Source organism: Cucurbitaria berberidis (genome assembly GCF_010015615.1).
Source record: "Cucurbitaria berberidis CBS 394.84 unplaced genomic scaffold K460scaffold_5, whole genome shotgun sequence".
Taxonomy (NCBI): Eukaryota; Fungi; Ascomycota; class Dothideomycetes; order Pleosporales; family Cucurbitariaceae; genus Cucurbitaria; species Cucurbitaria berberidis.
The window spans coordinates 920,160-944,138 of record NW_024468939.1 but is presented as its reverse complement, the minus strand read 5'-3'; the positions used below and the strand labels follow the sequence as shown (position 1 = coordinate 944,138).

General features: G+C 47.0%; 11 protein-coding genes across 11 annotated transcripts; 5 read left to right on the top strand and 6 right to left on the bottom strand.

Moving 5' to 3' along the window:
* Positions 1 to 149: 149 nt before the first annotated feature.
* K460DRAFT_409131 (calcium-dependent phosphotriesterase) lies at positions 150 to 1,481 on the top strand (the record flags this gene model as incomplete). The annotated part of the gene is made up of 3 exons (XM_040937224.1): positions 150 to 167; positions 222 to 452; positions 552 to 1,481. The coding sequence occupies 3 exons, from the start codon at positions 150 to 152 to the stop codon at positions 1,479 to 1,481; spliced, it is 1,179 nt and encodes a 392-aa protein (XP_040784236.1).
* Positions 1,482 to 1,651: 170 nt separating this feature from the next.
* K460DRAFT_409130 (uncharacterized protein) lies at positions 1,652 to 2,663 on the bottom strand (the record flags this gene model as incomplete). The annotated part of the gene is made up of 2 exons (XM_040937223.1): positions 1,652 to 2,070; positions 2,120 to 2,663. The coding sequence occupies 2 exons, from the start codon at positions 2,661 to 2,663 to the stop codon at positions 1,652 to 1,654; spliced, it is 963 nt and encodes a 320-aa protein (XP_040784235.1).
* A 439-nt stretch (positions 2,664 to 3,102) lies between these two features.
* Positions 3,103 to 5,243, bottom strand: K460DRAFT_358399 (fungal-specific transcription factor-like protein; the record flags this gene model as incomplete). The annotated part of the gene is made up of 3 exons (XM_040932100.1): positions 3,103 to 4,915; positions 4,966 to 5,098; positions 5,150 to 5,243. 3 exons carry the CDS (start codon positions 5,241 to 5,243, stop codon positions 3,103 to 3,105), a joined length of 2,040 nt encoding a protein of 679 aa, XP_040784234.1.
* Positions 5,244 to 5,778: 535 nt separating this feature from the next.
* Positions 5,779 to 7,433, top strand: K460DRAFT_409128 (uncharacterized protein; the record flags this gene model as incomplete). The annotated part of the gene is made up of 7 exons (XM_040937222.1): positions 5,779 to 5,835; positions 5,889 to 5,954; positions 5,999 to 6,072; positions 6,122 to 6,297; positions 6,347 to 6,987; positions 7,042 to 7,194; positions 7,248 to 7,433. 7 exons carry the CDS (start codon positions 5,779 to 5,781, stop codon positions 7,431 to 7,433), a joined length of 1,353 nt encoding a protein of 450 aa, XP_040784233.1.
* Positions 7,434 to 7,596: 163 nt separating this feature from the next.
* On the bottom strand, positions 7,597 to 9,303 carry K460DRAFT_293771 (AMP-binding enzyme; the record flags this gene model as incomplete). Its single annotated transcript, XM_040929449.1, has 2 exons — positions 7,597 to 9,147; positions 9,211 to 9,303. The coding sequence occupies 2 exons, from the start codon at positions 9,301 to 9,303 to the stop codon at positions 7,597 to 7,599; spliced, it is 1,644 nt and encodes a 547-aa protein (XP_040784232.1).
* A 199-nt stretch (positions 9,304 to 9,502) lies between these two features.
* Positions 9,503 to 11,853, bottom strand: K460DRAFT_388549 (phosphoesteras-like protein). The gene is made up of 3 exons (XM_040935701.1): positions 11,595 to 11,853; positions 10,700 to 11,545; positions 9,503 to 10,645 (listed from the first exon to the last, which is right to left on the bottom strand). Exons 1-3 carry the CDS (start codon positions 11,607 to 11,609, stop codon positions 9,854 to 9,856), a joined length of 1,653 nt encoding a protein of 550 aa, XP_040784231.1. The 5' UTR covers positions 11,610 to 11,853; the 3' UTR covers positions 9,503 to 9,853.
* Positions 11,854 to 11,908: 55 nt separating this feature from the next.
* On the top strand, positions 11,909 to 13,659 carry K460DRAFT_318913 (S-adenosyl-L-methionine-dependent methyltransferase). The gene is made up of 3 exons (XM_040930407.1): positions 11,909 to 12,204; positions 12,252 to 12,478; positions 12,548 to 13,659. Exons 1-3 carry the CDS (start codon positions 12,102 to 12,104, stop codon positions 13,478 to 13,480), a joined length of 1,263 nt encoding a protein of 420 aa, XP_040784230.1. The 5' UTR covers positions 11,909 to 12,101; the 3' UTR covers positions 13,481 to 13,659.
* A 237-nt stretch (positions 13,660 to 13,896) lies between these two features.
* On the top strand, positions 13,897 to 14,865 carry K460DRAFT_379703 (uncharacterized protein; the record flags this gene model as incomplete). The annotated part of the gene is made up of 3 exons (XM_040935186.1): positions 13,897 to 14,039; positions 14,094 to 14,292; positions 14,338 to 14,865. The coding sequence occupies 3 exons, from the start codon at positions 13,897 to 13,899 to the stop codon at positions 14,863 to 14,865; spliced, it is 870 nt and encodes a 289-aa protein (XP_040784229.1).
* Positions 14,866 to 15,331: 466 nt separating this feature from the next.
* On the top strand, positions 15,332 to 17,551 carry K460DRAFT_170989 (kinase-like protein). Its single transcript, XM_040926960.1, has 3 exons — positions 15,332 to 15,716; positions 15,766 to 16,886; positions 16,941 to 17,551. Exons 1-3 carry the CDS (start codon positions 15,518 to 15,520, stop codon positions 17,388 to 17,390), a joined length of 1,770 nt encoding a protein of 589 aa, XP_040784228.1. The 5' UTR covers positions 15,332 to 15,517; the 3' UTR covers positions 17,391 to 17,551.
* Positions 17,348 to 19,645, bottom strand: K460DRAFT_171029 (uncharacterized protein). Its single transcript, XM_040926961.1, has 2 exons — positions 19,196 to 19,645; positions 17,348 to 19,144 (listed from the first exon to the last, which is right to left on the bottom strand). Exons 1-2 carry the CDS (start codon positions 19,426 to 19,428, stop codon positions 17,713 to 17,715), a joined length of 1,665 nt encoding a protein of 554 aa, XP_040784227.1. The 5' UTR covers positions 19,429 to 19,645; the 3' UTR covers positions 17,348 to 17,712.
* On the bottom strand, positions 19,564 to 20,189 carry K460DRAFT_369682 (DNA binding methylated-DNA--cysteine S-methyltransferase). Its single transcript, XM_040934002.1, has 2 exons — positions 19,953 to 20,189; positions 19,564 to 19,903 (listed from the first exon to the last, which is right to left on the bottom strand). Exons 1-2 carry the CDS (start codon positions 20,148 to 20,150, stop codon positions 19,739 to 19,741), a joined length of 363 nt encoding a protein of 120 aa, XP_040784226.1. The 5' UTR covers positions 20,151 to 20,189; the 3' UTR covers positions 19,564 to 19,738.
* Positions 20,190 to 23,979: the final 3,790 nt, after the last annotated feature.

The window sequence follows — 23,979 nt, the reverse complement described above, 5'->3', positions numbered from 1 at the left end:
GGGCCGTTGCCGATCTGTGACTTTTCCCCACGTATAGTAAGCTTGCTGTCGCGCTTGCTTCAACCGTCAGCGGTCCCGCAACATTCCGATCTTCAACATCACATCCCACGCTCATATTACCAACATCAGCCGTTGTAAGCCACTTCAACATGGCGAAAGGATCAATCGTGAGTATAAGCATCCTCTCTAGAAATCCTGCGTCGAAATTAACTTGCTGATAGTATCTTATCGCCCTAGCCATCGTAGCGCCATTCCTATACGACCGGTACAATTGGCTTTCAGCAGTCGTAGCGAATCGGCCAGGCAAATTACAAAAGATCTACAACATCAAAAGCCATGAGGTCAAGTTTCAGGATCAGATTAGAAATTGCGAGGATCTGTTGATTGAAGAGGGTATGGGCATTGCATTCTTGGGCTGTGATCCGGGGCGTGATCGGTGGAATACTGTTATGGTAGGTTCAGTTGCCGAGTTCTGAAGACTCATCATCCTGTTGAAAACTACAATATTTCATCAAGGCGAAGAGCCAGAGTATGCGCTAATATTCGAATAGGGCACTTTTCTCCCTCCCACCAGCGGACGAGCAGGCAAAGATGACGCACACATTTGGATCTACGATTACTCTACGCCCAATCTGCCCGACTCAGAAGCTCTCAAGCCTCTTGTGTTTACTGATTACGCCAGTCCGGCGGACTTTCATCCCCTGGGCATGGACTTTGATACGTCCACATCAACTCTATATGTGATCAACCACTCGCGGCACTCCGGCTCCATCATCGATATCTTCCAAATCTCCATAAAAGATGCAACGGCAAAGCACATATCAACATTCAAACATGATCTGATCCCCGCACCAAATTCCGTCCACTCGCTCGGCAATGGAAAACTCCTGGTGACAAACGACCACTACATGCGCGCGGCCGTCTCGCCGCTCCTTTCCAAAATCGAAACCTTCTCCGGCCTCCCAGGCGGCTCGATCGTGTACACGGATATCCATAACCCGCAGGACACCAAAACACTAGCACGCATTCCCTTTGCAAACGGTCTTGCTATGCTCAACTCGACGACTGTGGCTGTAGCTTCATCGTCCAAGCCTGGCGTGTACTTGTACTCACTCAACTCGTCTGATCATAGCCTCAAGTTTGAAAAGTATATCCGCACCCCTGCTAGCGCAGATAATCTCTCTGTCGATTCAAATGGCAAATTGCTCATTGCAGGCCATCCATTTGCGCCGACTTTGATGAAAGTAACCCAAGGGCGGTCGAAGTGTGATTTTGACGGTACAGAGGAAGAGAGGGAGGCGTGCGAGTGTACTGCGCCGAGTTGGGTGGCTGAGTGGAGTGAGGAGGAAGGATTGAAGGAGGTGTATAAGGATAACGGAGAGGAGTTTTGCAGCAGTAGCACGTTTGCGAGGGATGTAGGGAGGGGAATTGGAATGGTCAGTGGATTATATGAGAGGGGTGTGCTAGTGTTCAGGGAGTAATGGATTTGATACCTGGCTTTATTAGGGCGTGTAGTATAGGTTGCGCGCGATAAACCTTAAAGCGACCCGAAGACCTCTTCAACCAATTATTCCTACGCCAATCAATGCTCTGAGCTACATCATGATCGCCAAACTAACTAACTGCACAACTTTCACATGTTTTGTAACCTCTACGTCCTGCCTGTGGCGTCGTTCTCCAGCCTCTTCGCAAGCGGCCTCAGGTCAATCCTCAGCGGCTTACAGCTTTCACTCTGCTCCCTCGTCCACGGCAGATAACTCCACCGCCTCCCCGATCCCTGAGTCTTCGGTGCCGTATTATCTACAGCTCGCGGCTCGTCTAGTTGATACCCGCCGTATCCATCAAAGTGCGTCCATTGGCTTGTGTGTATGAATAATTTCTCCAGAGGCTCGACTTTAAGCGTGCCATCGGAGTGCACGACGACGACTTCGCGTTCAGAAGTGGTACTGGCGTTGTAATTGACGGACTGGAATTTTCTAGGCAGGTGGGTCGCGTAGATTGACGGGTCGAGTATATAACGTCCTTGGCCTAGAGGTTGGGGTTCCGGGTAGAGAGGGTGGACTGGCGGCGCTGCTGTTGTTAGGTTGGTATATGTGTTGAAAATAGGGTGATTGCTTACCGCATATTTTTCCTCCCTCGTCCCGCGGTAGTCCAAGGCGCATGAGCTCGATCTGTTGCTCAGAGAGAAAATCTTGTGGAATACCGTACCTAGCGCAATGTCTTTCCCAGTGGTCCCAGCTCTGGATGTAAAAAGGTGGCGAATCGTCTGCTTCTCTCATCCTTCGCGTAAAGTATTGCCGCCCTCCGCTTTTGTGAGGAATACGTTCAGTGACTACATTCGGAGGGTTATGCAGGGTCCAGAATTTTTCTGAAATTGGTTTCTTTTTGAACCATGAGGGTCGCCAATGCAGAGATTCGTTCTCATTCATGCAAGTCAAAACTAGAAGGTCTTGTTGAAAGCGCTTCAGTTGTTGATCTGCATCCACAGCGACTTGCGTCAGGTTTGTGGGAATATGGAATGTGTGAGTATATGGCGCGGAAATGAATGACCCTGAGTTGATGCTGACTGGTGTGGCGATATTGTCTGCAGTCGCATCGAAGTTCGGCGTTGTTGGACCTGGGGTATAGGGCTCTGAATAAGGTGACGTATCGCGATATTCCATTGCGGACAGAATATGAGGCAGTAATTATCGTGATATTGCGTAAAAGGATGTTGTCATGTAGCAGGAGAAAGCTGGCGTGAAAGCTCTGTTGCAAGTGTAGGCGGTAGTAAAACGGTGAGTGGTGAAGTCTCCGCGTGCGCTCCCTTTCACTTGCGTCGGGTGTGGATCTGAAGCAATCAAAACAAGTTTCCAGAGTCATGCGGGCTCGGGCACCCGCAGTTTGTACGTACGAGAGAAGACAAACGACCGGTCAGCGGCAGATTGGCATCCTAGTGACTGGGTGCGGTATGCAAAATAATACCTAGATGCTGTTGATTTCCTAGCGGTGAGGTCGTGAGCTGCAGGATGGTTCAGTTTGGTTACCTTCCTAGATGAAGCTTATGGTACCCGAGAGATATTATTTTCTAGTGACGCTCCTCCCGCTCGGTGACAGAGTTCATCAGAAAGGCTCGGTTTGCCAGAAGTCAAGATTTGTCGAAGCTCCCTGGCCCAAAAACGTCTCATCGAAACCAAAGCCGTACGAACCGATCAAATCGTACATATTGTACTCGCTTGTGGTATCTGCGGCTTCGTAATCCGGTGCGGTAGTAGCATTGACTGAGTCGATGGGTTGTGCACTACTTGTATTAGAGACAGGAAAGCTGTGTGCGACAGAGATGGAAGGCGTTCCAATGACGCCAAGACGGTTCAAAAGGTCATTGATTCCGTGAACGATGTGCCTTATGAGGTGCTTCTCGTTCAGGTTCTCCGCAACTTTCTCTAGGAAGCTCGCAGATCGTCGCGACAGAGAAAGCACCTGGTTGATATTGAAGTTGAGTCCAAGTCCGACTGGTTCTGTCGCCAATTCTGGTGACTGTACCTGTGCCATGCCACCCCACGTCTTCGCCATCTTGAGCAAAAACGTCGCGCTAAAGGCAACCATGGTGTGTGTAAAGATCGGGACGGCGGTCATTGCTTTCCGAAGATCAGGCTCCTCAAAGATGAGAGTGAGAGTACTCGTAGCGGCGCTAATTGCGATATTGGCCGCTTCCCGACGGTCGTATGAAAGGGATTCTGAAGTTGCAGCGCTAGGCGCCGGTAGAGCGCGAAGCGCAAGTGAGTTTAGTTGGAACCGGGCGAAGTGATAATATAACACGACACCCTTAGATGGATAGGAACCTATGACTGGGCTGTCTATGGATCTTGCTTGCCACGCAAGCCTCCATTGTTCGATTGAGAAGTTGAACAGACGGAGTTGTTGGAAATCCGGTTCGGTAAGTGGCTGCTCTGGATCGCTACCGTATGCGGTGTAGGCTTCGGTAAGTATCTTGAAAAGAGTGACTTGTGCCCCCAACCTGATGTCGCCTGGTCTAGCCATTGGGCTATCAAGAAATCGGTCGATGTTCTTTATTGCGACGTCTTCGTGGATGATAGGCGGCCGCCCATACGCGATGCTGAACTGATGTTCGCAAACGTACAACGCGTACCATAACCGGGTGTTATCGCGCTGGTCTTCATGCCCCCGCATAAGCTTTTGAAAAGACTGATGCAGGTTCATCTCAACAGCACTTCTGACGGCGAGGCCAGATAGTTTCCAACTCAAATTTGAAAGATAGAACGCGGCTAGAGCCAGCGCCCGAATGTCGTCCAAATTATGTGGCCGAGCGAGACAGGCACTGTAGGTTAGCGACACAAAGATATTGTAGCACTTCTGCAACGCTTCGTCTCGGCCAGGCGTATGGAGCGCCGATATTGTGAGAACTGCCGCTGTCAGAAGCGTTGATTGGCGGCGCACTGCGTCGAGTGATTCGTAAGGGAACAGTACACCTGCCCAAAGGTACAGACGTATGTCTTGCATGTACCGCTTAAATAGCTCCTCAGCTTCCGTCAGGGTTACAATGCCTTGTGCGATAAAGTCCTCTTCCACAGAACTGGAGTTTGGCTTCCATCGGACGCTGCTTCTCAAGTTCCGGATCTTAGTGAGATCATACAAGCTTCTCATAGGCGCCATTACTAGACCAGATTCTTCGCCAGATTCGCGTTCCACTTCTACTGAGGTGTCTCGCGTCATGTCCATGGGAGGTGGCATGACCATAGTTGTGTGTCCATTCTCGGACACAACATTTGCCGGACTGATGGTCAATGTCTGCCCTGATTGTGGACGCGGTGACGACTCCCCGAGATCTTCCAATTTAGGGAGCTTGTTGTGTCTGAGCAGCATGTGTACAGCCGAACGCAGCTGGGCTAGCTGGACCGACGCATTGGCTTTCCAGCTGTGTACATTTAGAAATGGAACGGGAATGAGAAGGTTATGAATACTCACGAGGCATCCTCATCCAGGAGGCGCTGATTCATGTTATAAGGCACGCACTCGGTACCGCTTCGCAAGCACTTTGCACATTTTTCCTCATTGTCAACAGGCTCGCATTTGATTTTGTGTCTCTTGCATTCAGCACCTATTGTTGCTTCAGTTAGGCGGGCTTCGTGACTGATATGGTGGAACTTACAAGCCCTGATCCTGGGTGTGCGTGGCGGATGCGGCCGGCGCCCATCTTCGTGGTCGGCATCTTCGCTTGGACGCTTCAGTGCCGACATTTCCATGCCATCCGGCCTTCAAAGTGTCGACCGTTAGAGATCGTCGGCGCAGGGTGTATGTCGCGTCTCCAGGGGCACAAGGGAATTTTCAAAGCACATGACAGAATTTCGTTAGTGAGCAGGGTAGTCACGACGAGGCTGCCGGCGCTTCTCCACACTTCCCCAAATTGAGGTGTAGTGGGGTTTAGTTCATTGTTCGAGTCAGGGCGCGCTGAATTCATCAGCACCTTCGTCGCGCCCATCGAGCACCTTTATATTCATTGCAGGCTATCGTCTCCGATGCATCTCAGCAGCTCTGATGGAATCTTGACGCGTCGAGCTGCCTCGGAGGCTTCGTCCAACCCTGGCGCATCGTTAGCCGGGCCTCTTCGCCTAGACCTGCCGCCGCTTGGGGCGCACGAGTTCAGCTGAAAGTCGACCTCCATCGCGTTTAAAATCAAATATAGAGGATACATAACTTCACATGCCGGAGGCGGCAGTCTGACATGGTAATATCACATTGTCCCTCGTTCGGTCCTCCAACAGTAATAAGGTCTGTATGATGACAACCTATCGCGGCTCGCCGTTGAGACTCCTGGAAGCATGGAAAGACCGAGCCGTATGTCGACTTGAAAGAAGGAAATCACGTATTAGCATCGTTGAATTGATTAGGGGGCATGTTCCATACAAGAAAACGACATCTTGATCGAGGAACTCGATAGCTGGCTGGTGGAGAAGGTAAGGCTGTGCATCTGTTCCCCGAGAACAAGACTGATCTATAGACCGGAGAGCTTGATCCAATCGAAATCGACTCAAATGGCTCTTACTCCGTTCCGCAGCCGACTTTACGACTTATGTGTGTTATGTTGGGTACCTCTACCAATACCAGTCCTAACGCACTGCAGCTGTTGCAATTTTGGTGCCCTCTCCACAGGTTCAGGATTTGGAACACGTACCATTCAACGCATCTGCGATACTTTCGCCCTGCATTGGACGACAAATGAAGCTTTCGTTACTAATAATGGCACATTTGCTAGGCACTTCGCTAGGGACCCAGCATCTGGTGCCATGTCGAAAATGTGTACGCTCTTTGTTTTGATTTTTTTTGGCTGCGGCTAACTGCCTAATAGTTCTTGTTGTGAGAGTACCACACTTCGTGATCGGCTCATACGGGCTCTCCATAGTCTTCAACAACAAGACGGCGACCACACGAGCCCTGCTTTATGGGTATACAGACAACGACTACCAAGGACTCCTCGAGTATATGCACGAAAAAACGGCAATCTCGTTCTATCAAAACCCTTTGCTCCTTACAGGCCACCTGCTGCGAAGTTACCGAAAGAACGCCGAAGCATACCGAGCTAAAATCGATCACTGCATATATCGAACTGAAATATCACTCGGCTATGCTGTCCCAGGGTCATTACTGTACGAATCTGCTACCGCATCTACAGGCAAGTTGGATTTCGACCGCTTTGTGCAAAAACTGCAATCCAATCATGACGACTTCATGCGCAAACTGCACTCTTGCCAGACCGAGCTAGGCGCTCTCACGCATGCAGGCAACTTTGGTCGAGAGTTAGGTATATTCTTGCACAAGATCTCAGAAGAGTTGGATGAGTCGAGCACCGTGCCGCGGTACAGCGACAAAGATGCTTGTGCCGCTAATGAGCGCATTCTTCACGATATCGACTTTCAAACTAACTTGTGGTGGGCTTTGCTGTCGCAGATGGTTGCTCTCAAGGATCGAGCGCAGACACATATCAATCTGGTGCGATATATCCAGAGAAATGCTCTAATCAAGAGATCGTTAATTATGCATCAGGTCTTCAGCTTCATTGCGCAAGACGAGAATCGGCTGAGCCGCTCGGTTGCGGAAAAGAGCGAGATGATCGCAGCTGCAAGCAAGAAGGACAGCGCAGCTATGAAGACTCTCGCGGTACTCACCACCGTCTTTCTTCCGCCGACATTCGTTGCGGTGAGTGCGGATATTAGTAGATAGCATGTCCAAGCCTGACCGATGCATCGTAGACATTCTTTAGCATGACAATGTTTGACTGGAAATCGGATTCGCCAGGCACGCCGATCACCTCAAGATATCTTTGGGTTTATTGGGCTGTCGCGGTCCCTCTGACTGGACTTGTGTTCATCACTTGGCGTGTCTGGTGGGGTCTAGAGAAAGGGAAGTACGAGAAAGAGATACGCAAAGAGAAGTAAGCAGTCCTTTTACGTACAAAAAGGGCTAATGTAGTATCCGTACTAGTCAGGAGACGAAAGCAGAATGCTTGGCCCTTTTAGAAATGAGTCACTCTTTACAACGAACACCTTCACCATTTGGGAGGATACGGTTTCATTATTTTCGGTCTTTGTTAGATGATTTTCACAGCTTCGTACCCATCTCCTTCTCCGCCCTATCCCTCAGCAACCTCTTCAGAATCTTCCCACTCGGCGACTTGGGGATACTCTCCACAAATCTAACACCCCCATCCAAACTCTTATACTTTGCCAACTTAGCCTCAACCCACTGTTTTACTTCTCCTTCTTCCAATTCCACATCCGCCTTCCTCACTATATAAGCCCGCGGCGACTCACTATTTCCACCATGACTCTTGGCTCCGATGACAGCAACGTCAGCAACGCCCGGGTGCTCAAGCAACACGCCTTCCAACTCAGCGGGCGCGACCTGAAAGCCCCTCACTTTAATCAAATCCTTCTTCCGATCAATGATATACCACAGTCCGGTCTTGCCATGCACATACATGACATCCCCCGTCCTGAAATACCCCTCGGCATCGAAATCCTTCGCCCTCGCGACCCCAACATACCCCTTCGTGACCGTAGGGCCGCGAATCGCCAGCTCGCCCGGCTGATCCAAAGTGGTGATTTCATTCCCCTCATCATCGAGGATTTTGACGTCAATATTGGGCAAGAAGCGGCCTACAGACCCCGTGTCGTCGTCTTCAGGGTAGGGAAACAGCGAGGCGAAACAACATGTCTCCGTCATTGCCCAGATTTGCGTGAAAGGAGAGCCTGTAGGTAGGAGAGTCTGGAAATGGCTCTGTGTATGCGAGTCAAGGGGTGCACCGCCGCCGTAGACACATTTGACACTTTTCAATCTGTCTTGTTTACGAGTGACGGGTAGAGGGTGGGAGAGGAGGGATGTGACTTGTGGCGGGACGAGGATCAAATCCGTGATTTGGAACTTCTTCACATTATCTAAGAAGGCGGTGGGTTCGAAGCGCCGCATAATGAATTGTGGATGGCCTGCTCGCAGAGGGGAAATGTGCGTTGATGGAGCGGTTGCAGCGTGGAACATGGGCAGTGCGACTAGTCTTTTCAACGCATAGGGTCGTGGCTGGTGTTCGAAGACGAGGGTGTGCTGTGCGATGAGGTTGTAGTGGCTGAGTTGCGTTAACTTGGGGAGCCCTGTGGTGCCACTAGAGAAGAAGAGCAGCGCAGTGGTATTCTCGCTGGTATGCTTATCGTCAAAACGTATCCAGTCTTCCTCGCCGTGGGAGAGTAAGGTGCGCCATGAGTTAAAGCCTTTGATGCTGGATTGCGCCGGGGATGAGATTGGGGCTGAATCAAGGGCTAATATCTTCTCTGTTGGCACGCCGCAGTCTTTCGCCGCAGTGACAATTCTGTCTCCAAGCACATCGGGGTCGCAAATGATTAGCTTGGCCTGGCTGCTCCGGATCGCGTACGTCAACTCGTAGGATGTGTAGCTCGGATTGGTGCCAGTATTGATCGCGCCACAGCCAATGATGCCCAGCACGATAATCGGGTAGTAGATAGAATTGAACGAATGTATTAGCACCACATCGCCTTTCTTCAGCCCAGCATGTTGGAAACCCGCGATGAGTTGGCGGATCAAGATTTTGGCATGCGCGGCAGATATGAAGTTTGAGGGATCATTGGCATCTATATAGATCTATAGAGGATGAGTATCTGTGATAGACATAGAGGGCACAGGTATTTGGTAGTAGTTACGTACATGTTTGTTTTGATCGAAGACCGGCTCATCGTAGATCCAGGAGAGGATATCCTTTGTCGAAATGGGGACATGTTCTTTAGCGAGGAAGGGCATTCTGAGCAGAATGTTGCGAGCTTCGGTAGGAAACACACCGAGCTTATATACTAGCATTGTGAATGCGCCTTTCGCATGGATTTGACAGAATTACCCGTTTAGGGGAAGGTTGCTGACTGTGTCAATCCCCACTCACACTACCTAGGGCTTACATTAATCAACCAGGCGCCAGGCGAGCCAGTTCCCGAGTGCAAGAGTGGAATGAGTGACCCCTGTCCACAGCATATCAAGCTTCAAAGAACCTAGAAAGGAAAAGCTTACCTCAACAGCACTAGGCCTGGGTCCCTGGTAAACGACAGCTAGTAAACCACCATAACTTGTCATACGAAACGGTGTCTCCACAAGGCGGGGTTTAGAGAAGGGGTAAGAAGCGTAGATGTATTATTGAATAATCATGCACGTACCAAACCATACCATACCAGATAGGTGATACATCTGACCCAAACACTAGTACCAAGGCTCGTACTTTTTGCTAGTTAGAAATACTGCGCCCTGACGCCTTACTGTGAAAATAGTTTGTTGCGTTTCGCCATAACAACTGCTGTTCAGCCTAATTCTCGTTTGATAGTGGAATGACTCTTCCCGAATCCACGACGATCTGCTCATCGAGTCTCGTCCCAATGTCCCCATATTCCAATCTCTTCCACGTTGATATCCTAGCTTGGTTTGTGTCAATTTCGAAGACGCGCAACCGGCGGTGGTAGTTGTTGTATCCGCCATAGCCCCCGAATCCGCTTCCGCCTGCGTAGCACATCCAGATTTCAGGTTCGCCAGTTGCATTTTCTTTCGATAGTGCGCAATAGTCATTGACATGATCATGTCCACAGGAGACAGTCTTGACGTCGTATTCGACGAGAGCATCTTTGAAATGAGTGTTGAAGAGCGGTGCGGTAATAGGCTCTGTCCAGTTTCCGAGCCTTTCATTCAGCGGATCGCCATACTCAGGGAGTGGAATGTGGATGAAGGCCATATTAAGGTGTTTGAGCGCGTAGTGGCTGTGTGCATCCTTCAAACTTTCTGCAGTCGTCTTGAACCAATTGATCTGGTTTGGCTTGAGCCAGTCATAGCCCCTATAGTGAGCCTCATCTGGTGAATAGGAGTGAGTGTCAAGAAAGTATAACGTTAATGCGGAGTGTTTGTTGTTGTGAGCCTGGATCTCGACAAAGTAGTTGCCGACGCCGTCGATCGTGTTAGAGCCGGCTTCACTGAGCGAGTAGGGTAGGGATTCGTAAAGGCCCATTTGTGCATGACGGGAGAGGGTGCTTTCATCGTCGTGATTGCCAAATATGGCTGCATACGGTATCTTGCGCTCTGCAAGCGGCCCGATGATCTTGAAAAGAGCCTATGCCATTGTCAGCATTGCAGATGCGTAGCATGGGGCAAGGCGGAATCTTACACTTTGGACATCAGGCGCAGTCCCGCCGTTGACCTGATCGCCAGATAAGACGACGAGATCCGGCTTCTCTTCGTCTAGCACGCGCTCAACGAATTCCAAAGTCCTGGGGTCTGCGTCACAGTGTCCGCCATTCGCGCCCTTGGGTTCCGGGTCTCTGCACAGGCCTAGACCAGTGCTCAGATGTAGGTCTGAGATCTGCATAATCTTGAATCTGCCGTCCTTCCTGATCTTGGGTACGGGCTTCTCGAGCTTGGCTGGCGAGCCTCTCCGCACGCTGAGACGCGGGTGTTTGCTTTCCTTTCCCGCGTCCAAGTGGAGAGCTCCATTCCGGACCAACTCCCACCCCGGGCGCGGCTCTACCGCATCTGCACCGAACAAGATATCCACAGCCGTTACAGCTTTCTTCGAGTCGCTCGCGTGACGCTGTAGCGAACGCTTTATCCAAACGCCTGCTGGGCGAGACTCCCACTTCTCTGACGCTTGTGCCTTTTCTCCCATGGCCGGGTCGAGTTTGCCGGTCCGGACATCGACGACAACTTTGTCTTGGTTGGTGAGCTCCTCTTCTCGCTTGCGCTTGATATGCACATATGCTTTCGAAACCCAACCGGTGCCCAGATACAGATCTTTCTCTACACGATGCCATTTCTTCTGGTCCAGCATACATTTAGACAACGGGTTGAGGGTTGAGCATGTTTGTATGGTCAGGTCGGTGATGACGAGGCCTTCATGGTGGAGTGGCAGGTGGTTGTGGACAGACTGGGGGAGGACTCGGTAGCGGTTGTCGAGAAAGAATACGAGTACGAAGGCGACAGTGGTGAGGACTGCAAGCTGAAAGCCGGTTCGGACCTGCGACTATTAGATGTTGTCCAGTCTTTCAGGAACACCCAAGACGTACTATTCGGCGCGTCATGATGGAGGCCTACACGAGTGCGCGAGATGGGGCATGAAGCCACAACAACGTTTACGATGGGATTTGGTCGCAATAGCTCGAAGCCGTCTCCATGACAAGAGATGGTTTGTGCGAGTAGGAAGACTGTGGATACTGTTGGAGGCGCATGTGTCGTGGAAGCGTACTTGTTCACGCTGTTCTTGGCTCCCGAACCCTGGGATCTCGCCCGGATCGTCAGAGGCGTTGCAGGGATCATGGGGTTCCACCATCCGACTATTTCTAGCATAGCATGCCCTACAATCCATCACAAGATACACGGGGCGAAGAGGACGAGAATGGCCATTACAGACATAGTCCGAAATTTCCTAGGGCGTTTGTTACCGCTTCCAATCAAAGATCATATGCGTCTGCTCCTACTGTAGGTATTCGCTAAGCACTCTCGGCCGCTGTCTCGCCTCGTCCCTCGGAAGTGCCGTCTCCTCCGCATCTGCATCGCATCCCTAACGCATAGCTATGCGACATCACTGCCTACGACTGCTAAGACGTCCTGCTCTCCAGCGACCATGCACTGCGCGACCCTTTACAAGTAGTTCCTGCCTGCGCCGCGTTTACCAAGGCAAGATGCCCGCTTCCGCCCGCCCAATGTCGCTCACAACCACGTAGAAGGGGACGTTGTGCTCCTCCGCGATAAGAAAAGCTCACATGACGGTACCCTCATAAAACTGCACGCCGAAAAGAGTACAGGAACGCACAGAGGCGTCATCACGCATGCAGACATCATTGGGAAAGGGCCACGGCAGACAGTCCGGTCGAGCAAAGGCCCCGAATTCCGTATCCATGAGCCCACGTTAGCAGAATATGTCCGATTGACACCGCGTCTTGTTACTCCTGTGCGTCAAATACAATTTGTCTTCCGACTCTATTGTATACAAGGAGCATGGCGAGCTGACTGGGCCTAGATATACCCCGCCGATTCAAATCTCATAGTGTCATTGCTTGACATTCACGTCGATACCCCCTCCAGCGGACTGAACTCTGAGCCACCACTGGAGATCCTCGAAGCTGGCACAGGCCATGGGGCGCTGACGCTGCACCTCTCGCGGGCCATACACGCTGCCAACCCACCAATGCCCCGCACACCATCCTATGCCAGCACCCAAGAGGAGGAACCCGAGGACGCTATATACCTGGGAGAATCTTTGTCAGACTTACACGGGTCTGCACTTGAGACATGGAAGGCGAACCGACGTGCGGTCATACATACACTAGACATATCTGGCAAGCACTCGCACCAGGCGCGCAAGATCGTCGAAGGCTTCCGCGCCGGCATATACGCAGGCAACATCAACTTTCATGTCGGAGACGTGTCGGAGTGGATTGCTAGACAAAAGGCATCAAGGAAGACTGACGAGCCTTTCTTGACGCATGTCTTCCTAGATCTTCCCGGTGCGAACAATCACTTGGCCAACGTAGCGCCAGCACTACACGTAAACGGGCTACTCGCCGTGTTCAACCCAAGCATCACCCAAATTGCGGAATGTGTAGAAACGATCCGCGAGCAAAGGATGCCGTACCTACTGGACCAGGTTGTTGAGCTCGGCGCTGGTACCATTCGCGAATGGGACGTTCGTGCAGTCAGACCAAGGGCGACCCTCAGGAAGGCTGACATTAAGGAATCATCCGAGTCGTCGAGCGAGGACGCTATTGATCCGGTCAAAGGCCAAGAAGAAAGAGACAAGGAACTAGAGGAGGATTTGGACAAGCAGGAAGAGAAGTGGGCTATGGTGTGCCGTCCCAAGGCTGGCCAGCAAGTTGTTGGAGGAGGCTTCTTGGGGCTTTGGAGACGCATGGAGACGGCTGCAGTTAAAGAGCAGGGCGAGGAGAATAGCTAGATATTGGAGAATGTGTCTCGAATCGTTTAGCTTACATAACATATACAAATGTCTTTCACGAGAACAACGACTTCCTTAACCTGCGATCTACTGGATTTGGGGCATACCTACCAACGTGTCTGGTCAAGCCTTCTTGAAGTCTTGCTACTTCAAGGGCAGAAATGCACACATATCTAGGCTCTACCTATTGACAGCAATTTGTTGCTATTTTGAGATTCAATCCCAGCGATCCGCTTCATAATTCGAGCATCGTTCTCCTCGAGGTCGATTTCAAGCTCATCAACATGTGGTGATCTCGAAGCTGGCGCGGCAGTCAAAGATGACGCGGTCCGACGAAGCTCCGACGCTTGGCAAAAGGACAGCTATGCTTTCGACCACCGCTCGAAGCTTCGCGTCCACTTTCCAGATCAGCAACAATGAGGGTTCTGTACAGCTTGGTTTCTTCTCTTCTGCTTTCAGGCACAGCAATTGTGTCCGCAGCCTCCTCTTGGAGCTTTGAGGATGCCACGGTGTCAATTTCGAGTAAAGGTGCTGGTGTAGGCGGAGGTTCTAAGGATAAGTGAGCTGACCTTGATGTTTACTGTAATAGTATTAATCGCTAATTCTGCTTTAGACTCAGCCCTTCTACACCGCTAGGCAAATCAGCATCTTTAGGCGCAACCGACACACTGAAGCTACTTTTGACGACTGTCGATGGCAAGACGGCCAAGCGGCCGCATCAGGCTTTCCTCACTCTGACCGACCCAACTACTGGCTTGGAAGAGTCCTTTGTGCTAAACGTAAAGGAGAGCGGCAAAGGAAAGGTCGATCTGGTACGTAGCCCTCCTCAATAGTACCAGCAACGCTAACAACAGCAGTCCCATAAGGACCTACCCCACCAATTCCTCACCTCCGCGAAGCCAATTACCGCTTCCATCGTCATTGGATCTTTCGGTTCTTCCACACCATACAAAAGCAAAGTCTTCAATCTCCAAGTCGCCCGTGACCCCAACGTCCCTCTTACCATCCCCGAGCCAGCTCTCCGTTACGCCGCCGAATCCGAGATCCACCATATCTTCCGTTCCGACCCACAGTCGCCTCCCAAGCTCATAACGCTCGTATTTGCTGCTGCAGTTGCTGCAGCACTCCCGGTGCTGTTCGTTGTATGGGCTAGCTTGGGCGCAAATGCTAGCCATCTGAGCAAGGCTTTGGGCGATGCACCTGTGTCGCATGCACTCTTCTATGGTTCCATTCTAGCTATGGAGGGCGTATTCTTCCTGTACTATACCAGCTGGAATCTCTTCCAGACTCTGCCGGCGGCTGCAGTTGTAGGAGTTGTTGCGTTCCTGAGTGGAAGCAGAGCGCTTTCTGAGGTCCAAGAGCGCCGTTTGGCTGGGCTGAGATGATCCTAGTGCAGTAGTTGAAGAGATGTTCTCCGTGTACTTATATTTGGAGTCTGGAATAACAACGTAGGAAAAGTTCTCGCTACTTGTGGCAACAAGTGTACGATCGAGAAGTGCTCTGTCTCGGTATATATATAGGCTTTGATTTTGATGACGGGCACTATGATTGTTTCTGAATTGACGAATGATCGTCAATCCTATCAATGGTTCTCAGAGTGCGCTATCAGCGAGGATGATGAATTTATTTGGTCGCGAACTGTTGCAACTTTTGGTGAAACTACGTTTTTATACTCGTAGTTATTGCCTCCACCTTTATAAGTAATGGTTCTGCATGGTAGCTAAACGTTTGCGTTAGTTTTCTTCTCAAGAAGAGTAGCTGCTTGTCTACCGTGATTGGTTGTTTTGCATCCTCCGACTGCAGCCTATTCAACATAGCCACAGCCACTGCGGGCAGGAACAACTCAGCTCAGCCGCATCTCGTGCCTGCCCTCGATGACATTCGACTCCACTCATACAGTTCCTGTCTTTCTTTCTATAGTCATTGTTTCGCTCATGCTCATTCGGACATCGCAACCATTTAGTTTCGCCTGATTAAACGTTTCTTCAAGCCTAACGGGATAGTAGCTAGGCTGAACTGTGCCGTGCTAGAGACGTGATGGATAACCAAACCAACCAAGAGGCGAAAGAGCAGAATGTGAATGAGGTGCACTCGGATGTCTCTAGCGACGATAGAACCTTGGTCAACGAGGCAAATTCTCACAAGGCAATTCAATTTGCATTGAAAGATTGGTCTCAGACTAGCAGAGGCTCGCATGTGGACTTCAAAGATGAAGAGACTTTGCCATTAGAGCAAGGTACGAAAGTCCCCTTGCTAGACGTCAAGCACTAACAAGACTATCTTAGGTCGCTTCCTCGGCCGTGGCGCGGTGGGAGATGTCCATGAAACAACCATCCAAGGCTGGAAGCTAGCCCACAAGAGAATACATGTCCGACTTAAGATTGGCGACAAAGAGAAGAGAGAAATCAAAATTCTGAAACGGCTTTCGCATGTCCACATGATTCAACTTATTGGTACATACACCCAGCAGAAGGTACTCGGCCTCCTTTTGTTCCCTGTTGCAACCTGCGACTTGCACACATTTTTCGAAGATGTGGAGGCATGGACAACAACAAATTTTGAAGGTGCTACTCCTGAAACAAGATATTCAAACTTGGAGTCCTCGCACAAAGAGAGATTGAACGCGCTCGGCTACGACTTTCCAACTGAGAATTTGCACCTTAGTGCGTCACCGATTTACTTCAAGGTTGGATGTCTTATATCAGCCGTGGCATATTTGCACGAGCAGAAAATACGTCACAAGGACTTGAAACCTTCCAACATCCTGTTATCACGGGACCGCCTTTGGTTGAGTGATTTCGGAAGCGCCACAGACTTCACTCTGCTTTCTCAAAGTGCAACTGATAACGAGCGCGGCACGGCCCGGTATTTCAGCCCAGAGATGGCGAAGTGGGAACCCAGTGGACGAGCATCAGATATATTCTCTCTAGGGTGTGTGCTCTTGGAGATCTTAGTATTGCATCAAACGGGTAGTTTGGAGCATATCAGACGGAATCGATCTCTCGACTCGTCATTTCATGCCAACATCGGCAGAATCAACGCATGGCTAGACTGGCCAAACATGAAATTCTGCCCTAGGGACCACCTTCTGCGGTGGGAGGTGAGAGTCATGCTCTCGAGAGATCCAGTAGAGCGACCCACCGCTAAAGAACTTTTGACTAGTGTCACTGGTTGTGACATCGGGAGGAGGGACCAATCGTCACTTTCTATCTTTGGTGAATGCTGCAAGGGCGCATACCTCTCTCGTCAACAGCATGAAGAGCAGACTTCGGGCTTAAGAGAAGGAGTTAGATTCTTACAGAGAATGCTAGACGCCACCCGGGAGAAAGAGAAATCGTGGCAAGTCGAAAGCGAAGTGCTTAATCAACAACTTCGAGATGTAGAGCTTAAGGCGCGGGATGAGGCAGTATGTGCAATAACTAGAACAAACTCATACCTAGCGTATACTGACGTCCTGTAGAAGCAAAATGAACAATTAGAACAGGCTGTAGGAAGACTGAAGGACGAAAAAAGAGCTTGGCAAGCGCACGCAGTCAAACTCTCACAAGCACAAAGTCAATTGACAGAACAATTGAAGGACCCACAATCCACGCGCTCGAACTTGGAAAAAGAGCTCCAATCATCAAGACATTATAATGAGGGGCGCATCAAGAAGTCGCAGATTCAGCTACAGGATAAAACCGTGTCTACGGTGTCAGAGAAGCCAGACTCTGAAGGTTCAGGCTTACCTTCAAAGGGTGAGCGGTCCTTGCCGCAAAACACAGCCAGTTCCGCCGGTGGCGCCGCGCGGCAACGTAAGATGAAATACACCTACGATTACTCGACCTCAGAAGACGATGAAGACGACGAACTGCAGCGAACTTCCACACTATCGACTACCAATGACAATCCTCCCGATGTACTATCCTAAAGCTCTAGTACACTTCCAAGCAACTCTGGCGATAACAACAATGTTCGTGAATAGGTAATGCCTCCAGAAAGGTCCAAAAGTTCAAACGTGAGGAAATATTGCCTGCGTAGCCGGATAGTTGCTGCTGGTTTGGATGATACTAGTTGAATATCCAGTTGAACCACGAAAGTTGCAAGATCCAAGGTAATACGAGCGCTGAAAGGATAAATAATGAAAAGATCATAAGAGCGATAAGGAAGATTGTTCTGAGTGGCGTCTCGCAATTACTCACGGAGCCTGCAACAGGAGAGAGCAGCAAATTGTCTCTAGACCAACTTATTGATTACTGCGTCAACCTCAGCACACCTTCGACGTTCTCGCGCCCCACAATGCCTTCTTCGACCATCTGCTCCAGCGCCTTTGCCACATCCGTACCTTTCCCTTTCCAATGCTCCTTCGCCGTTGCCGAACCACTTGCCACTTCCTTCAAGATCTCCGCCACGATTGCCTTCGCATCTGTCGTCTTACGGACTTCAGCAGCACCTGCTTTCTCAGCATACGTCCTCGCTCCGCGGTAGAATACGCCAGCATTGGCAAGTAGGACAGATCCACTCTTGGTCCACGCTGGTTTCGCGATGTGGGAGAGGGAGATCCGGAAGCGGAATAGGTCGGTATCACCTCGGGCAAGAAAGACGTCTGCTAGACGAGAGGGAGTAAGGATGGATGTGTAGGGGGCGGAAGCCAGTCGAGTGAGAAGGGTTTGGGCTTGAGTGAGCGCAGTCCATTGGACCTCAATATCTGTTGAGATAGCTGGCGTTGAAGCGGCATGCTGGGCATGGTCTGCTAGTGCGGATGCAAGATCCATGAGCGCATCTGCATACGCAGACTGGATGTTGATTGATGCGAGGTCAGGACCTGAGGCATTTGCAGCGGTTTTGATCAAACTGCTGAACGTCTGCTCAACAGCTTGGGCGTATTCCGTTGAAGAGCTTTTACCACTACGATATGTCGCCTCAGCTATGCTAGCTTGGAAGTTTACGGCAGCGAGGATAGCATCGTCCTTGGGCGCCGTTTCGGCTTCCTCCACCGCTGGAGTTGAGCCAATGGAGAGCGTTGGCCCAGCCTGTTGTTCGGGCGCGGTCTTCAGGGGTGGCGAGCTGTCAACAAGATGGATCAAAGCTGGGATTCTCGTGCTCGCTGTTTCCATACCATCTTGTGCTTTCTTCTCTATGCTAGACAGGTCGGTGTTGGGATCGTATAGTCCGAGCAAGGTAGTCAAAGCGCCCAGCTGGGCTGTACACGTTTCTAGTATTGTCTCAGGAGTTACAGGCTCTTCGACAGTAGCCCAGTCGCCGGGTGATTCTGACGAGGCTGAAGTTATGTCCATATCCTCTTCCGGTTGTGTATCTGCTGGTTGCTGTCGTTCACCCTCCCAAGCTTCCTGGTACTCGCCCAAGGCCTGCGCTTGAGCTATCTCGGCTTGCATTTGCGCGTACTCTCGCTGCTGGCTCTCCAGACATGTTGTGAAAATGTCAACAGCTTCCTCGAGCAGAGGCCTCGCTTCATACTTCGCACCTGCTTGCGTGCCAGCTTCGAACAAAGCTTCAGCCAGTGAGGTGAGAACTTGCGCTGCGTTGAACAGAATGTCGGTGTTTGTTGGGTTCAAGGAGATGGCAAAGCGATGAGACTTGAGCGTTTCTTCCAGCAAAGCAGTCTTGTTTCCTAGTTGCGAGATTATGCGCTCGTCTTCCGTCATATTGTATTCGAGATTTGCCCTGCGCAGTTGTTAGTATTTGTTGCAAAGATGAAAATCATGGAGTACGCACTTGTTGTATGCTAGATCGAAGGAGCGCGGATATCGCTTCAAACCTTGATTGTACATATCAATTGCTCTGTTGAAGAATCGTGTCGCCTTTGCTGCATCGCCGGCGCGCCATTTTCCAGCTGCTTGCTCAAAGTCATCTGCAGCATCAAGGAAATCGTTCTCTGATTGCGGTTCTTGAGCCCTCGCCTTTCCCTTTGGTTTTGGCTTTGGGAAATCTTTTCTTTTAGGCGGCATGATAGCGATCGTAGACTTCTGATGTTGGGGTGGTGTTGGTGTAGAAAGGGACTGATAGAGTGGGTCAAAACTGATGTAAGGGTGGCAATTTTGCAGCCGTTTGCGTGTGGATTGCTCAGCAGAGATGATTTGCAACGCGCGCCACGTCTTCGTTATATTTGACTCTAATTTAACGCGAACTGGTGTTATTCTTGCACCTGTGAACCTTTTCGCAGAATCTAAACTTTTTGACCTCGCGACTGCCCCGCTTCGACTTGCCCCACCAGCTCAACTCTCGCGCACCGCGGCCCTCGCTCACTTCCATAACATCTCACTTCAACTTCTCGGTGTTGAAATCATCCCAAAGCTGCGACTTATCTATCAGGAATCCATTCGTATCAAATAAAACTCCCTCCTCTCTTAACAGTTGCAGTTTCGATGTTTGGTTTTGCCCGCTAGGTGCTTCCTCCCAGTCGCCCTTGTAGCCGCCAACAAACTGCTCCAATCAGCACATCTTCCATATTCTTCAGGACCGTCATACGTACCCCCGTACTAGCGATGCATCGATGGCATGGGATGTCGGGCGCAAACGGATTGACCCGCAACGCGCCCCCAACTGCTCGCGGTGAGCTGCCCAGCGCTTTCGACAAGGCAGCGTACGTGGTGATGCGGCCCTCTGGAATCTGCTGCAACGCTGCGTAGACGCGTTCCTGATATTCTGTGACTTTATGTTGCTTCGACATGATAAAAGCACGCCTCGAGATGCGGGTGGAGAAAGAGAGCATGTCAAAGAGTCGGGAACGCGGTTGATGATGGTTTCATCAAGGCTTGACGCGCGGTCACGGGACATGCTTTCAAATTGACCTTTCACAGGGTAGGTCGGCAAAAAGGTGCCCTGGAGCGGGAATAGGAATAGTGATATACGGAGGCGTAAAGCGAGTCGACTGCTGACAATGTACTAACAAGGCATTCAGCAGCTGTAGCAGCAACAAGGGACCCCGCCCCCAGGCAGTATCTTCCTGTTGTTGTATAAGGGACACTGCTATGGCACAAGTGACGCCCCGTAGCCTGAGAATGAAGCTCCGACTACGGAATCTTCGATATCACCATACAATCTCATCTCACTCTAACCACCTTCGTCAGCATGACGCGGACAATGCGGACAAGTTCTCAACAGTACCAGTCACATCGTCCTATCTCGCAAAGCAGCCCGAAAACAGCACCTCACCCCGTTAGACGGCGACTATTGCTCGACGAGGCGTCAACGACGGATATTAGACTCCATGGCTGCCAAATAGCCAGCGGCTTGGGGTCAAATAGCCCAATGACTAGACCAATTCGGCGCCCTGAAATTTCACCTGGGAGATCGTCGTCAATTTCCGGACGAGGTCTCGCTACAACTTGCTCAGTTCGCAGCGGGCCGGGCTCCACCATGATCACTAGGCTGTTCACCGTCCGGCACAGGTGATTCGCAGGCACTGGGACACTCGCGCCGTGCCGCTCCCTTCTCCGTTCGACTACGGCTAGAACCAGACGGTGAACCGGGCGATGTTGCAAAGGGCAATTCGTGACTGTGATCCTGAAGTGTCAATCGTGCATGTCATACCTCCCCGACGTCGGCGGTTATCGATGGGTAGTGTTTGGTCCGGGTATATCAATATTGACTAGGAGTCGATGGCAACTTTGAAGGTTTGAAGGGACGGGAGTGCACATGACAGTTTGAATAACGTCGGACCGTGTTGCCATAAGCATGCTTGCTCTGTCCAAGAGTTTGATTTGCGGTTCTTCCAATATACACGTCGAAAGGACGCATGGCCGCAGCACATCTTGAGGATTCGTTACACCCTCTAGAAGAACGTCTTCGTTGTCTGCCGACTCCAATGAACAGAATCAAATCCAGATTATACCGGCGTTCCACAACCTCGAGCCATGGCAGAGCATTTTTGACAGTAAGGCCACGGCCCCTGCATGTCGCCCGGGACCAGTGATCACATCCAAGGGCACTTTCTGTAGAACTGAAGAAAGGTGATCATATTAATAATATTCTATGTATAAGGGGAAACTATGTTTATATATAAAAGAAAGTAAAACTAGAATAAGCTAGTTTATATATAAACTAGCATATTAAGCACATAATAAATTATATATTAAAAATTTAAACTAATAGTTTTTTTAAATTCTAACACGGGATAAAATATAAAAAAAGAAAAAATAGCAGCTTTATAGTATTATACTATAGTAAAAGTACTTTGTATTAAAATTATAGTTTATATACTATTTACTATAGCAAGGCTATACAAAATTATAATTATACGCTTTTTTTTTATAATTATAATAATTATAAATTTTAATATAGTTAAACTATATTTTTATATAGTTTTTTATAATATTATAAATAGTATAAAGCTACTTAAGTTTTAAAATTTAAATACGCTTAGCATTTTTTTAAGCTTGCTTTTACTATAATATATATATAATAAAATACTGCTCTACTTTATAAAACTTATAGTTATAAATAATAATATTATTTATATTTATATTAAGTAAGTTAAAAATAGCGCTTATAGCAAGTATTTAATTAATAAAACTAATATTTTAGTAAACTGCTTTAAATTTAATAAAGTTTAAAGCTTTTATAAATATATTAGTAAAAATTTTTTTACTATTAATTTATTTAATTATAATAAAACTTTGTTAAATATAGTCGCGGAAAAAGTAATAATAAAAATTAATATATTTATTATATTAGTAAAATTCTAGGTTTTTAGCAAGCTTAATAACTAATTAATTATTAATATATATAGGCACTATATTAAAGTAAATACTTATATTAAAATTATTAATAAATAATTTAATTTATATAGCTTTTTTTATAGCTTTGCTAAAAGCTATATATTCTGCTTTATATATAAACTAGGCTACAACTTTTTATATAATAAATAATTATAAAATAAAACTTTTTGTTAGTATAAAAATATAGCTAGTAGTAAAATATTAAAAGTTAAAATATTTAGCCTAATTAGCGTTAATATAGCTTAAAAGCTAAAGTTTTTACTTTTTATATATAATACTAATTTTATAAATATTATTTATATAAGCGTACGCTCTAATTATTATATTTATATAATATTATATTAAATTGCTATTAAAATGTTTGTAAAAAGACGCAGTATAAGCTAAATTAATATATATTATAACTAGTAAGTAGTTAAAAAAACTAAATTTTTAAAAATATTTTTTTTTAAAAGTAAAAATAGCAATATTATTATTATTTTACTTTAATTTAATGCGATAATTATATAGAATTTTAGTAGCAGCTATATTGCTAAAGTTATAGTAATTAAAAAATTACTAAATATATTTAGCTTAGTAAATTTTTATTATATTTATGCTTTATTTAATGTGCATTTTTAAATATAAAGTATTAAAGTTTTTTAATATAATAGTAAAAGCGTTAGATAGTTTACTTTTAAATATATTAATACTATTTTAGTATAAAGCGTAAATGCAAATATTATTAATATAAACTAAAATAATTAGCTTTTATATAATATATATATAAACGTAATTATTATAAAGCAAAATGCAAAAGCTTATTTATATAAATTTTATTATAAATATTTTATATTATACGCAAGGCGCTTATATAAGCTTATAAAAAAACTTAAGCAGTAACTATATATAGCTAAAAAATAATATTACTAAAAGTAGCAGTATATAGTAGACTGTTTTTTAAAGTATAGCATTAAAAAAAGCAATAATAATATTAATTTATATACTTATTTATTTAAATAGTATATAAATAGTAAATAGCATGCGTATAAATATAAAGCAAGCTATAAAAAAAAAGTTTTAGTATAATTAATATTAAAATATTATTAAAAACTGTAAGCAACAAAGCGTGCTTTAAATTTAGTAATTTTATTAATTAGTATAAACTTAATTTTATAAATTATTTTAGTAAAAATAGTTTTTTTGCTTTTAGGTAGTAAAACTATTTTATAAATATTTTTTTTAAAAAGTAAATTAAGTTTTTTTATTATTACATTGCGCTATGCTTTTGTTTTAAGTATTATTATAGCTTTTTTATAATTATATAATATATAAATAAAAAATACTATAATAATTATAAAAGCAAGCTAGTTGTATATATCTTAAAAGTTTTTATTAAATAATATATTATTTTTTATAATAAATAAGTCCGCAAGATTACTATTAAAGCAGTTATTAATAGTAATAATTATATTTAAGGTCTGCCTAAAATTATATATAAAAAAAGCAAACTAATTAGTTTAAAAAAAATTTTTATTAAAAATATTTTTATTAAATATATTATTATTATTACTATTGTAAAGTTTTATAGGATAACTATTTTTTATAAGTACTTATAATTTAAACTTATATTTTTTATATTCTAAATTATAAGTAATAATAAATATTATATATTTATAGCTATTAGGCTTTTTGTAAACTGTATATACAGCTTTTTCTTTAGTAATAAAAATATTATTTTTTATTTTTATTATACACGTCTGTTTGTATTTATATATATATAAATATTTTATTATTATA